This window comes from Styela clava, chromosome 7 (genome assembly GCF_964204865.1).
Source record: "Styela clava chromosome 7, kaStyClav1.hap1.2, whole genome shotgun sequence".
NCBI lineage: Eukaryota > Metazoa > Chordata > Ascidiacea > Stolidobranchia > Styelidae > Styela > Styela clava.
In genome coordinates, this window is record NC_135256.1 from 12,426,093 (window position 1) to 12,440,368 (window position 14,276).

General features: G+C 34.8%; 1 protein-coding gene across 1 annotated transcript; it reads right to left on the reverse strand.

Annotated features, from left to right (window-relative positions):
- Positions 1-1,855: 1,855 nt before the first annotated feature.
- On the reverse strand, positions 1,856-13,125 carry LOC120328220 (glutamate receptor 1-like). Its single transcript, XM_039394651.2, has 20 exons — positions 12,893-13,125; positions 11,458-11,576; positions 11,251-11,380; positions 10,889-10,995; positions 10,618-10,746; positions 9,303-9,447; positions 8,882-9,021; positions 8,454-8,570; positions 7,464-7,562; positions 7,181-7,387; positions 6,406-6,709; positions 5,988-6,196; positions 5,336-5,576; positions 4,854-4,986; positions 4,401-4,524; positions 3,907-4,076; positions 3,336-3,445; positions 3,141-3,236; positions 2,986-3,072; positions 1,856-2,895 (listed from the first exon to the last, which is right to left on the reverse strand). Exons 1-20 carry the CDS (start codon positions 13,095-13,097, stop codon positions 2,675-2,677), a joined length of 3,093 nt encoding a protein of 1,030 aa, XP_039250585.2. The 5' UTR covers positions 13,098-13,125; the 3' UTR covers positions 1,856-2,674.
- Positions 13,126-14,276: the final 1,151 nt, after the last annotated feature.

Sequence of the window (14,276 nt, forward strand, 5' to 3'; positions counted from 1 at the left end):
TTTCCTGCGCTAATGTCTTTATGAGCGACGCCATTTTAATAAACCATTCTCATCTCAAATCTGGTAACGCTATTTTATTAAGCCTACTTTCATACTAAATCTGGCGTGACGTATAATGATAATAGCAAAATGTGATTGAACAAGAACAAATTTACAAATGTAACAAATGTAATATTCTCCCGTTGTATGTTTCCACTTTATTGGTATTTGTAAGATCTTTTTAATGTTAATTATGTTTTATTCATTTTTTAAAATCGCGAGATAAATCGACTGGCATTAAATTGCAGAAAAAACACTGAAAATGTAGCATTTCAATGAGCTTAATATACTGTCAAGGAGGGCCGAATATGTCTCTAACAAAAGGAGACGACATTATTACCAAAATTAACGTCATTTGAGCAATAATGTACAGTGTACATCAAAATAGCACATGATGTAGTTCAAATATTCGATTCTTCTTACAAAGCAATGCTTTTAACAACAGATTTGCACCATTAGATTGAACCCTGAACGGAGATCCAATTAATTCTCACGAAAATAGTTAACCACGATAAATAGTTATAAAACTCGTAATAAATTTACTTCCCGTGTCTAATTATTGAATCAATTGTTCAAGTCAGTGGGAGATCGTTACCCGTCAACATACATAATTTCCTTGTCTTACATTGAGATTAGTAATTAAATTTGTCATAAGTCACGCATAGGCCAACTGTATGTATCAACATTCACTGTCGGCCCAAGCTAGAAGAGGATACATAATTCAAAATAAGCAAATTTAAAGAATGACCGTATGACCGCATATTTTTCGGCATGAATGAGCGATAATAACTTGTTTATTGTAAACAAGTTTTGTACATCATTCGCATCGTAAACAAGGAATTTATGTTTGTGGGACATTGGTAATTGTAAATTATGTTATTTATTGGAGCGTTGTATATGGTAGTAAGGATATTTTGTGAACAACGCTTTTATTGCCGTATAAATATTGCATAATTCGATCGTATCTGTAAACAATTGAACATATCCACTTCAGAAAGCGATAGTTAATTTCAATATCGTAATAACATCTACATCTTCTATTGGTACAATTTTTAATTTAGCGTGAGAATAATCCGAACGGACTGTCATTTTGCATTTGTCACGTGATGTAAACTCTATTGTGTAAAAACCAAAACATAAAAGCTTGAATTTTAAATTGTATCCCCATGAAACCATTAAAAGTATGTCCCTTGATTAATTTGCCCCAGAGTGTGCAAGATCCATGCCCACTCATTGATTTAACAGTAATCACTAAGCGTTTTAAGATTATAGCCGGTTTGTCAAATAAAATTTAAGAACATTAAACAGAGTCAGTCATAAATACAGTCGAAAACTTCCCTCGGAAAAGGTTATGATAAATATGATCAAGTAACCATTGTACCATGATGATTGATGACACATTTCCTAGTACTGTGACCTAAAAATTAGCAAACAATCTGCTCAACAACCAAACTGAAGACACCAGATATAGATTAGGCATCGATGTGAAATAAAATTCTGTTTAGCAAAAAAATATAACCCAAATAATTTGACAAAAATGTATGGTGTGTATTGAGACTAAGTCTAGCGCTTCCCAGCGAATTTTGTCCAACACCAATGTCTTCTAATCTCATATAGACAATATGAAAATACGTGCATATTTAAGAAAAGAATGTGGCTTCACGGTTCCAATCTTCATTATAGTGACCTTTTTAAGAGAGAGTTTTGGGGCGGCCTATTACATTATCCTGATGGAATTAGAGTTCCCTTTTCGTTGAACTGTGACAATGATCAGCGTGAAACATTTTTTTTGTTTGTATTCTTCCGGATATTTACTCTCCGTAGAAAATAGTACATTGTAACTATATTGTAAAGAGATACGAAACCGTTACACTAATTGTAAATATGGTTCAACAGAGTAGCCTCAATCTATAAACTGGTTTATGCATATTTATTGTGATTCATTATGAGGTAGGTGTGCCACTTCATTTTGGACCTTACTCTAGCGTAAATCTCAGACGCAGTTATAAAATGTTGATTTAGCCATTGAGCTTTCATTGATTCTATTCACTTGAAGTGATATACACATAGCCATTAACCTACTTTCTGATTCGCTGGATTTTGGGCTGTTTACTCTATGTTTAAAACTGGCCGGAAAAAGGTCGAACAGTCACCAGACATTTTTACTAGGAACTGTCTCGCCGAGAAAAAAGTCGCCAATGCTTCACATAGAATTGATTAACAAACTTTTGATTCAACATGAATGTGTTCATTGCTTTATATAACCAAATAAAATTGAAACTTTGAGCTATTCACTATATTGTGTATTCGTACACATGTGGAATGAAAATGGACGATTTTTAAGTTATGGTTCAAAAATAGATCAAGTTTTGCACAATAAATGATTATTATGGATTAACATTTGTGACCGTGAAACTAGGCGAGGGCATCATTCTAGTGTATATTGAAAATATAAGAAGATATATGTAGAAAGTGAAGCAAACTAAATATCCGTCAAGTGTAGGTATATTGACGAAACGCGAATAAAAAATCATAATGATGCATACCAGCACTCATATTCAAAATAGCACGAAAGAATACACGATATCTTTAATTTTACAAATTGTATTGCTACACAATATACTACGGAAACTTATTAATATCTTTGATATTTTTTGGCCTTTTTACGTTGAGAAAAACTCAACATTTTCTTGATTTTCTTCGCTTTAACTTCACTAGGAGTAGGTGTGTCTGTGAACGCACTGGGAGGCGGAGTCTGTAACGTTGAACTCTCTTCATCAAAAAACTGTTCGGGTACAGGGATGGGAAGGTCGTTTTCTGCGAATTCTTGTTGCAGTCTGTTCTCATCTTTTATTCCTTCGAAAGAATAATATTTAATAAAGAGAAATGCAACACCCGGTACAATGTATATTGGTATTAAAAAGTACTTTGTGTGCTCAGATATACCTGTTCCAATATCGCTGTAAGTGTTCCGTTTGTTAACAGATTCAGGTGTCTCTTCATCGTCGTTAGCAACTTTTTCCGGTGGATACCCTGAGAAAAAAGTCAAAATTACATTTATTTTTCTGCGCACCTCGCAAATACAGGACAAACCGATTTACCTGCATTTTCTTGCTCTGAGGCGCCATCTGTTGACTGGTCCGCTGGCGCTATCCCAAATGCCGTTTGGAACGCTTTCGTCCACCAAGAAAAGTTTTCTGAAAATCATGTATGTTTTGAGGTCTTGAAAATTTACACAAACAAAAAACATTATAAAATGATTTTCCAATTCTGACTCGTAAATTTTCGAAAATCACCTGCTACATTTTCCTCGTCCGAATCAAACACATGTTCTCCACGAATTTGCCTCACGTGTCGTTTATTTTGATCGTCAATGCTTTTGAGAGTTTTGTTTATGTGGTCCATTCTAAAAATAGTATGAAGTACGAGTGAAATAACAAGAGAGCAGGGTTCAAATATATATATAGACACCAAGGTCGCGCATTAATCAGTCTTTGGATGAGCGCATTTTTGCTTTGAAAAAACGATAGGCGGACGAGCGAGAGGTAATAAAGTGTTCCAGCAGGTGATAAAAACGACAACACGAACTAAAATAAAACAGCAAAATTTATGGTCTTATATACCTCAGTGGAAGTTTGAGAAAAAAAGTAATAGTCTGCTAGCGATTTCTTTCATCTTTGGGTGGTGAAAATTTAGAATTAATTGGTATATTAGATGCATATACCCAACATCAAATAAAATAATCCTAACAACAATCGGGCAAAACAATCGTAAGTTCATTTGTGTCCAACAATATTATTCCAACACTTATTAATACACAAATTTAAGTTATATATAAAACGAATACCAACGAAATTTTCGGATTACCTGTTCATCCAGTAATCAAAACCTCCTTCCCATTCTTCTATTTTATCATCAAGTTCTTTTCTATCTCTCTCTCGTTGTCTCTTCATTTCACTGACAGGATCTTCTTTCTTTTCCTTCTTTTCACTTCTGTCTCGGAAATGACGTATCCTATATCGTTTTGACCACAAAATCTGAATATATAGAAATAGACAGAATTTTAGGAAATTCTATGAGCTATCAGAATGTTTATAAATATAATATTAATCCCATCAATTATATATCAAAGATTTATAATTTACTGATAAATATAGCAAAACCGTAACTCATTGAAAGCAATGAGAATTTAATGTCTGCAAGGTTTTGATTCAAATGGTCTGATGTCTGTTTATCAAGTAGATTGTTTTGAAAGCAATGAGAATTTAATATCTGCAAGGTTTTGATTCAAATGGTCTGATGTCTGTTTATCAAGTAGATTGTTTTAAGAAGTTTCGAGCATTGAAAATAATGATTCTCGCCTCTCCGATGTGCACCAGTATCGAGATAAGGGATCCCATAACAAGAAATATAAACATTCCTCCTAGATTTCCAATTCCAAGTCGATTTGCTTCAATATCAAATGTCGCTTCTTTGCATTCTCCCCTGCAAAGTGAAAATAATAAAGAGAAACATTTCAAATACTCATTTTTGTTGTTCTCAATTGTCAGTATAGAATTACCACCTGACCAGTTCATGTTATGTTATTTCTGGTAAAATTTCTATGAACGCTTCAGTAAACCACGAGCTTATCAGTGATAAGCTCGTGGTTTACTGAAGCGTTCATAGAAATTTTACCAGAAATAACATAACATGAACTGGTAACCTAACGAGAGGTCGTGGTTCAATACATGATAAAAACGCATTATCGGTTTCCTCTCGTTGAATATGAAATCCAATTCTGTTTTATTTCCTGTGGTAATTAATTCACTAACCTGAAATTGAACCACTTTGATTCCAGTTCTTGTAGAGTTCCATCGTCTCTGAGCGAAGCAATAGCGTCATTGAAAACTGGGGTATATTTTGATAGCAATTGAAATGGAAGACCATACTGATATTCCCAGAAACCTTACAGAATGAAAAATATCTGGACATAGTATGAAAAATAACAGGAAAGGCGAATCATTCAAACGCGGGTAATAAAGTAACCAACACGTTGACCCAGCACTCTCGCAAAATTACACAGCATTTTAAATTAAAACTTGCGAAAAGATGCAACAACAAGCTTCTCATTGACTAAATATTTATGGCTCACATTCTTCTTTTCCGTAATAAAAATATACTTCTTGATCCAACTGTTGAAATGTATAACTTAAAGCTCACTGACGAACGCAAACGAAAACCACTCTAGTAGACTACCATAGATAGCTCGCATCATAAACACAAATTATCGACGCAATTTTTAGTTACTAGTTACCTTCTCCGACTCTAGCGTAATCGCAACCGCTTTGTTCCACGTTCGCCACTTCGCCAAAAGGAGCAAGGAAATAAAATCCTTTTTCAGATACTCGCTTTAGTATTTCTTCTGTGGAATTGAAAACATTTTCAGGATTTTCTTGCAAGTAATTCCATACCGTTGTATACGGTTCTGACGTGGCATGGGGCAGGAAGTATTGGTTTATGTCAGAATCTGCTAAAACTCCGTACGAGTAATGCACCTGTTAAATGTGATATTTACAAATTTTAGTTAATATATTACGACGTGTACAAAAGAAAATTACGATGATTTCTATATCTATATATATTATGGGGCAATTGGTTAAGGTTAACATATGAAGTGGGATTTATGTCGTGGGTTAGGATATACCTTTGACCTAGGATAATCACTTTGACAAAATGTTAGACTTTTCATAGCAAGTGAGAATACAAGTGTGAGGCACGAGGAACAGGCGGGGAATGTGACGCCAAGTGTGGGGCACGACATGTGAGGCACCGATTAAAATCAGCAGGCTCTACGATTCTAGCAGCGAATGCGTGTCATATTTCGTGCGATACAACATTTAGCAGAGATTAGTTTTGCATACAGTACACTGATAATTGAAATGCCCTTTGGAGCAACTGGTGATTACCTGTTCAAGAAGGTTCTCAAGGTTACTGATATCTCCTGCAAATTCCTGTGTTAGAAAAGCCGTTAGATTCGCAGTGTAAGCAGCAATTACCAACATTGTGAAATACCACCACGTTCCAGTGATTATTCTACCGGCATACGATAATGGCTCAACGTCCACTCCTTGGCCAACAATACCTGCGTATGCCATCCAAATGCTATTCCCAATGCCTGCGAATGATATACAGTAAAACTAAAAATAATTCAAACTATCAGTATAGTTTACAACACTAATCTTGTGGTCATAAGGATCACATGTGACAGATGCATAAAAAGAAAGTGTTCGATATGAATGGTTAGCCTGCTCTTTGTTAATCTCATGCATAAGCGCAAAGTAAAAACAATTCATCTCATTGCATTTAAAAAAGAAATGCGACAACCTAATTTGTTGAAGTTCTCCACATCAACATCTTCGTTGGTTTCATCAAGTGCTTGCTTTCTCCATTCAAACGGATTAAACTGGTTTACGAGGGCCAATACCACACTAACGAAAACAAGTGATGCCCACAACACAATCCACGAGTCCAGTGTAAACGGCGCAAGAAACTGCCAGATGTTAACTGGTGCTTCGTTCCCTGACGATAGAGTCACCATGAAATGGTATACTTGCTGAAACGATACGGATAGTTCTTCTGTTTCTAGTTTTCCTCCATGAATTGGCCTCTTCTGAAGAAAAAAGTCAACCTGAAAAGAAATACAAAACTTGTTTTATGTGTTGACGACGTCTTCATGCCCGAGTACATTTGCAACGACCCATCCGCATATAAGTAAATTAGGAGTATTAGTATTTTGAAACCCGCGTATTCGCGCGCAATTTTATTGTAGTACTGAAGATTTTTGCATACCAGGGTATTTGCATTCACATATCTTTACATTCACAAATTGTTTTGGGTATTCTGAAAAAGCGGTAGGCTAAATTTGAAAGGCCACACTATGTGTTGAATGCTTATTGGTTTATGCTGTTGCATGTCCAGTTTATGCAACACTGTCACAGAGAGAGAGCTGTCAAATTTCTACTACCTCACAAAAGAAGATATGTATATATGATGTCTGCACATAGTGTTGATATAAAGCTTTTGAGGCTTTGCCATACGGAAAAATAATATTCGAGTGGAAAGGAACAGTATACATTAGTTTGGATCGACAGAATCTAACCTGCTTTTTCTTCAGCATTCTATTTACTTCGTCATCTACATTCGAGCCATTGGGTCTGTGTTCGGGTGAGTTCAATATATCGTTGTATTCCAGTCTATATTTGAAATTTAACTGCGAAGACAAAGTTACCAACAAATCCATGAGAAATCCTTCGTACGTAGTTTCATTGGTATTTTCGTTTACGTGCCATTTTACCCAAGGCGGATCCTGTTGTGAACATTTTATACTTTGGATAAACTTCTTTGGAACTTAACATGTTTCATAGCTGTTTTGTATTACTTACATAGACTATTCCAACAACGAGAGGTTCTTCCGGAAAAACAATCGCTGCTTGAACGAACGGAACATATTTAGGCTCGAATCCATACTTCCAGTATCCTACCTGCAAAATAAAATGAAAGATAGTGTAATGCGAATAAGTAATGAAATATGTTGAAAAATAATCACGCCTTCACCTTCAGTAGGCAGGCTACCGTTACGCTACACAGTAGCGAAAACATGCTAATTAATTGTTAATATTCGTGCATTATTCTGGCTGGCTGAGCGCCAAAACGGGACTTTTGACCAACCGGTCTCGACGCCGTGACAAGACGGTAAAAAGTGGGACGTATGGTAAGGTAACATTTAGGGCAGGGGTCGGCAACCTACGACCCACGGAGCACTATAATCCGGCCCGCGACGCTTCACTAAATTATAGTAACAAAACAACCGTTTTGACGAATATATTATTCTTTAGACTAAATTATATTATAACCTAACAATTATATATTCCACAATTACTCGTTTAATGGGCATATAATTTACAATCACTCGTTTAGACAAATGGCAACAAAACGCAGAAAAGTTGATGCTAAGTGCAGAGGATTCAATGGCGCTGAAAATATTCAAATGTAATTTTATGAGATGCAATTAGGGAATAAATCTATATTCTATTCCAGAGATGTATCACTGCTTGATTTTTATTATAAAAAGTACCATCCGTCCGGTTTTCCAACTTTCTAAAAATATGTGCGGCCCGCCAATGACTTGCAACCTTAATTTTGGCCCGCGAGTGACAAAAGGTTGCCGACCCCTGATTTAGGGTATGGTAACAATGTCCCTAGTCGATTTCTTGATGAATTCTGTTTGTCGACTTTAAAAGAATAGGCTAACTGAGAAAAAGTGACATTCCATTTTTAGCAAAACGAAAAAAAATCGTCAACATTTATAAATGAACCATTTTCAATGGAAATGTAACGAAAACTAATGCAATAACCTTTAACTTGACACTTACAAAGCTCACGTTGCCTTTCGGATTGCCGAGATGATGTTCAAAATATTGAATTCGTGTAGGTCCATGATCATGCAACCATCTCATATATATTTCGGTGCATGTTCCTATCGAATAAAACTGAAATGGATACAATGAGAAAGCAATGTAGAAAAATATAGCCCTGCTCTTAACGCTCGTATGCGCAGCGCTTTAATGGCCAAGAAATCCAAAGATGGAAGTTCGCTTGGTGGGGTATTTTTGTAATCAGCTAAATTTTGGTCAAAACTACGGTCTCCAGGAACCGAGAGGAGATGTGAAAAATTGGATGTAAGATGTTGTGTAGCGTTAAAAATCGATTTGGTTGGACGACGGACTTAAATGTGATGGAAATCGCTCGTAAAAAATTGAGAACAAAATCTCTATAAACTTATTTGTTAAAGGAAAATTACATTTTGAGAAATTTCGACGCTTTTTGCACCCTGGTCTATCCCACATTGTTTGTTGTCAGATAATGGAATTGCAAAGCAACCTTCAACAATTGCATTGTTACATGACCTTTTCATCAGATTTAGAGAATCCGTGGTAATAGCTGTGAAATATAAGATTGAATGTAATAATATTAGAAATTGAGCTTTCCGCTAATTTTCCCAGTAATGTTTATGAATATGTTGTTTCTGAAATATCATGAAAATCTGCATGTTAACGTCGTTTGCATCACGTTTGCGATACATTTCAGCTTGCATATATTTAAAATTTGCCCTGAAGTTATTAAACACCACTTTCTCGTGTTCAGTAACAGAACAAAGTAACATTTGCTGCTGTACTTTATATAACTTTTTCCCGAGATCACACCACCGAAGCTCATTTTACCTGTTATAACCGCATCTCTTGCAACTCTTTCCGGTGAACCAAGATTAAAATGATATTCAAGAACTTTTCGGATTGTTTGTGCACTAAGTAGAGTCAATCTGACACTAGATTCTAAGAAATCTTGCAGAAGAATCGGGTGTGTTTCCTGTTGAGTAAATGTACAAGATATTTGTAAATATTAGATATTTTTACAAAAAAAAAATTCCAATGCATTGTCGATCTATAATATTTTTTGTTACATTAATGAGCCGCTTATTTTAGAGAGTTGTAAACGTAGAATGCTTTTATTATCTTAACTAGAGATGCACTGATGTATCGATATATAGGCCATTTTATCGTTATTTGTATCGGTATCGGCTAAATGTAGACCGATATATATTTAATTTTTTGATCCAGAATGTTTTAAAAGATAAGCTATCATGCAATAAATATGAGGGATCATGTTCGCGGTATTTGCCTTGTTAACTCTGAGCCATGCTCACCCCACCCCGCGATTATAAACGGGAATCCGGATTCTGACCTGTTCTTAGCTATTTTATCAGCCAAACTAGCTCAACTAATTTGGCTATTTTCACGGCCGACTTTTTATATTGACATCTTTAATATTCCATGGTAATTAGGAAGTAATATATCAATCGAATATGAGTGGATTTTCAAATGTGTGAAATACAAAATACGACGGTATATTGGCACAAAATCCTGCGCACGCAACTTAATGTATTAGCTTGATATGATGAGTGAACATTTATTTATTTTACACCATCCATAGTAGCCAAACAGCTGTGCGTTTTCTAATCGACTAATCACCGAGATTACTAGAGTCGCTGCACAATGCATCTGAACCAGTTAATGCATCTGGTTCACAAACCGGAATTTCTTAATATTTAACATATCTACTTTTCAAGCTGAGATAATGTGTACTATTAATATTGCTTGTCTGCCCTGTACACTTAAGGTAATAATTACATAGTATCGGTATAAGAATATCAGCAATTTCGGCTTTTTAAAGTATCGGAGTATCGGTGGCAAAAGTGGTACCGGTACATCTCTAATACAAACGTTCATTTTTTTCAAATTGTCGCCTCAAATAGGTTTTTTTAATAAGCATTGATAAGTTGCACAAATTTTTTGAACACTGCTTTCTATTTTCAAATTGTATGCTATGTTCATCAAGCATTTTTGTCCAGAATTTCACAAAGCAGGCAACGCACCTTGACTTTAAAAACCTTTTACATCCTAACACACCGTTCCTCGCTGTACCGGCAGATTTTTGCCAATAAATATGCTAAAATATAGAAGACCAAGAAATATTTACCAAATTTGGAACAATCCAATGATTCACTTCACTGACCATAGAAAGAAAGACAGCTTTTGTCATGACTGACGCAGCCAGTTTGTAATCGCAAAGCAATATGTACGTTCTGTATCCAAGGAGTCGAACAGACTAAATGATAAAGTTGTCTTTGATTCAAAGCAAATTTCTATAGTCAATATCTAACTTTGTTAAAACTTCTGCAAATTACTCTTTAAGAGTTTCCGTCAATGATATTTTAAACATCGATTTAACTTAAACCAAGTTACCCCACCTTTAAAATATCCCACGTTGCATCTTCATCTTCTGGTATAACATACACTTGTAAGTTAAGTCCTCGTTGTCTTGCAACGTCCAGGTCTTGGTAACCAAATGCCAAATCTAAAATAACATTTGAATTTTCGTATCAATTATATTTATAAACTGATGAACGTGATACAACGCATTAGTGTGGTAGACAAGCAGAATCCATATTCAAATTAATATATAAATATTTGCATATTTACTTATGTAAATTACAGCCCCTACGAATGAAGTAAAAATTATCCATTATCTTATCCATTATCGTCATTTTTATCACATAGTGGAATATATTTGAAACTTGATGTTATAGAGATAGACCGAGGAACTCCATACCTTCGGAACCGTCATAGAAAACTGCTGCAGTTTTCCAGTCATATTGTGCAATTCCGTCATACATCGCTCTCATGACGTCATAATGAGATGGATACATGTACATCAAGTAGTCGTCCAATGGATCGCAGTGCTGCAAGAATAAGCAATTGCAAAATTTGGAATATTGTTATTATTTTATGATTAAAACTAAATCCTCTCATTATGTACATCACGCATCATTCCTATGAAAAAAACAGTGACAGCTTTCTTTAATTCAACCATCGCAGTGCAGTTGATTAGTTGAGTCATTATGAAGAGGCTTGAGACTTTTGCTTGATTTACTTCACCTGGAAATTTAAATATAAGACATATAAAATGATCGTGATATTCTTTCTGTTCTGACAACGACAGCAATCTGGCGAGCAACTAAGTTTGACCGAGTCAGTAGCGGTCATCTGTGTTTGTATAAATTGTGACTTTACGACATTACCGGATTTGTGGATCAAATCAGTGTTTAAGACCTCAGATACATTTCATCTAAAATTATGCGCCTCTTAAAACTACCAATCTAGGAAACCAAATATTTATTATCTGCGTGAACTTATTTTAACTGATCTTGTAGGATCAATCTAAAATGTTGTCAAATCTTTAACATATCGGTGCTGGGCCTCGCTAAATTGCCTAATTGACTGTAAACGATGTAAACATAATAATGAAAATAAGTTAGATTTGATTTTGTGCATTTCTGTTGTACAAATATAATCCAAAAACATTGTATCATATATGGCTATATGCTATTTCATAATGTTATGCGGACAATCTCAATTTTTTTAATCAGATCTGAAAAATTCAATATAAATTGATGACAATAAATTGTCCTTCTGATCTAAACCGATTTTGTGTGATTTTACGCGCAGTTGACTGTAATAACTGAACGGTCTGGGGGATGTGCCCGCAATCACAATGTGACGCACGTACGTTGAATTCCGGAGGAAATTCCTTGTGAAACTGATTTCAATGCCAAATATAATATATTAAACAACTTTTACATGGACTTATGGAAGCCAAAAAAGGCAGTTTAGGCAGGATTATTCGGAAAGTTGTCATGTAACCAACTGTAAAGCTTTAATATGACCAACTTATTTTATATATATATATGTTTTACTTGGAGGTGGCATATGAGAAAAAGAACAGTCATGAAAATTAAAACCGTAATTAGTTGGGCAATAAAAGCCAGGCAAATAATAAAATAGTTTATTGTATTTCTTGCGCTGCTATTAGCGTAACCTGTTTTGGTCTGCCCTCACGAGATTATGTATAAAGATAGGCGATATCTCGTTAGATGGAAATCATTAGATTATTCAGATATTTGTGGTATACTTTGTCACTTCTAAGACACCACTCAGAAACGCTCGTTTCAAATGACCTATTTCAAAATCTGTTGACAAAAACATTTGTACAGATACCCTGATCGAATACTAATTTAGTATTTCTATCAAACAAATAAGTGTTTTACTAGTTCATATGCAAACTATAACTACCAGTGAAAGCCTCATTTTATCTTTATAAGCTTTCAAATTATTTTTATCAAAATTTAATGATAAAATATCTCATGTATAACTCTTTCACAACGAATGGCAATTTACTGCAGGGAATGTCTTACCTACTATATTGGTCATCGTTCTCTGGTCAAACAGAATAAGATTAACTTCTAAATCCGAATTGTCGATCGCCTTCCTGAAACTTGGTAACGAACTTTCATAATATTGATCATATATTATTGCAGTGTCGATAAATATCGTTCCTCCAAGAACAGTTGAGTTTATGGTATTTAGCAGAATTGTTAAAATAATAAAAAATCCTTTCATATTGTAAGAAATTGTATTCCTAATTGATCACGACCTGTAAACAAGGAAGAAATTAAATGAACTGTAGAGCAGAGATAGATGTGTAAATCTTTAGATACCAAGAGACCAGGGCACAAATATTTGGTAAATATAAATATTTACGCGTAGCTCTCAGTCAACAAAATTAGGGGTAGCACAGCGAACACCAAGAAGTCCCTACTTTATTGGAATTTCGGAAACTGAATTTACTCCTCCCTTTATACCTCTACATTTCTAAGCTTAAGCATCTGAAGTGTTGTTAGTCCACTTATAACTGAAAGTGTTGACTAATTATGGTTTTAATTATAGTAAAATTTGTTTCCATGGTGGCAACGCTGATTAGGATTCTTGTTGCCTCAATCCTGCCGTTGCCCCGACAAAGTTTCATTGAGGCGTTGAGTACTTAATTGTTATTCAACGGACCAATTTTGTAGGGGTGTTGTATACGGAAACTTATATTCATACCAATCATAATAAAGATTTAGAAATCCATATTCGTTGTATTAATATACACATGGATTGACGTCAAAAGTCAAACGGGCATCCATTTGAATCGAAAATAATATGTTAATCGCCATGATATTGTAATAAATATAAATAATTAACTTCGTCCTAAAAATTTGCTCCAAACATATTTCTAAATTAATGAATTTGCAAGTGTCGATTTTGATATTTCGAAGTGGTTTATGATGTAAACATATTTGGGTTATATAACGATGAATGCTAAAACGGTTTCATTGTAACTAATATGTATTAATAGCAGATAGCGGAGTCTATTCCGTGAACAGCCACCATTCGGCACTACAATTTATTATGAGTGATTTCTTGTCATGCTTTTGTATTGGAATACCGGTGTTGGAGATATGTCTATTAATCTACATAGACATAGAGGCACTAAATGTATTGAGAATTGCCAACTCGATTCGCTCCTCATTTGATTCTGTGCTGTAAAAATCCGATATGAAATATTTTTATCTGTCGTAAATGGATTTCTGCGCAAACCGAAGTTGGTACTTCCACTGCAAAAAGCACACTGATATTATAGGGTTTTGTTTTTTATTAATTCTAAAAAAAAACATCGTGTTTTAAAACAAGGCCTTTTTTTCAACTCAATTTTTTTCTGTATTTTTCATTGGAATATCCCTTGCATCGCCGCGAAAC

What these genes read in the sequence shown, in the direction of transcription:
- LOC120328220 (XM_039394651.2), bottom strand. Translation starts at nt 13,097, where the DNA reads ATGAAAGGATTTTTTATTATTTTAACAATTCTGCTAAATACCATAAAC. An exon ending in GCGTCGAAATTTCTCAAAAT is followed by an intron (nt 8,571 to 8,881) that starts GTAATTTTCCTT and finishes TATCCATTTCAG; the next exon opens with TTTTATTCGATAGGAACATG. An exon ending in CTCAGAGCAAGAAAATGCAG is followed by an intron (nt 3,073 to 3,140) that starts GTAAATCGGTTT and finishes CTTTTTTCTCAG; the next exon opens with GGTATCCACCGGAAAAAGTT.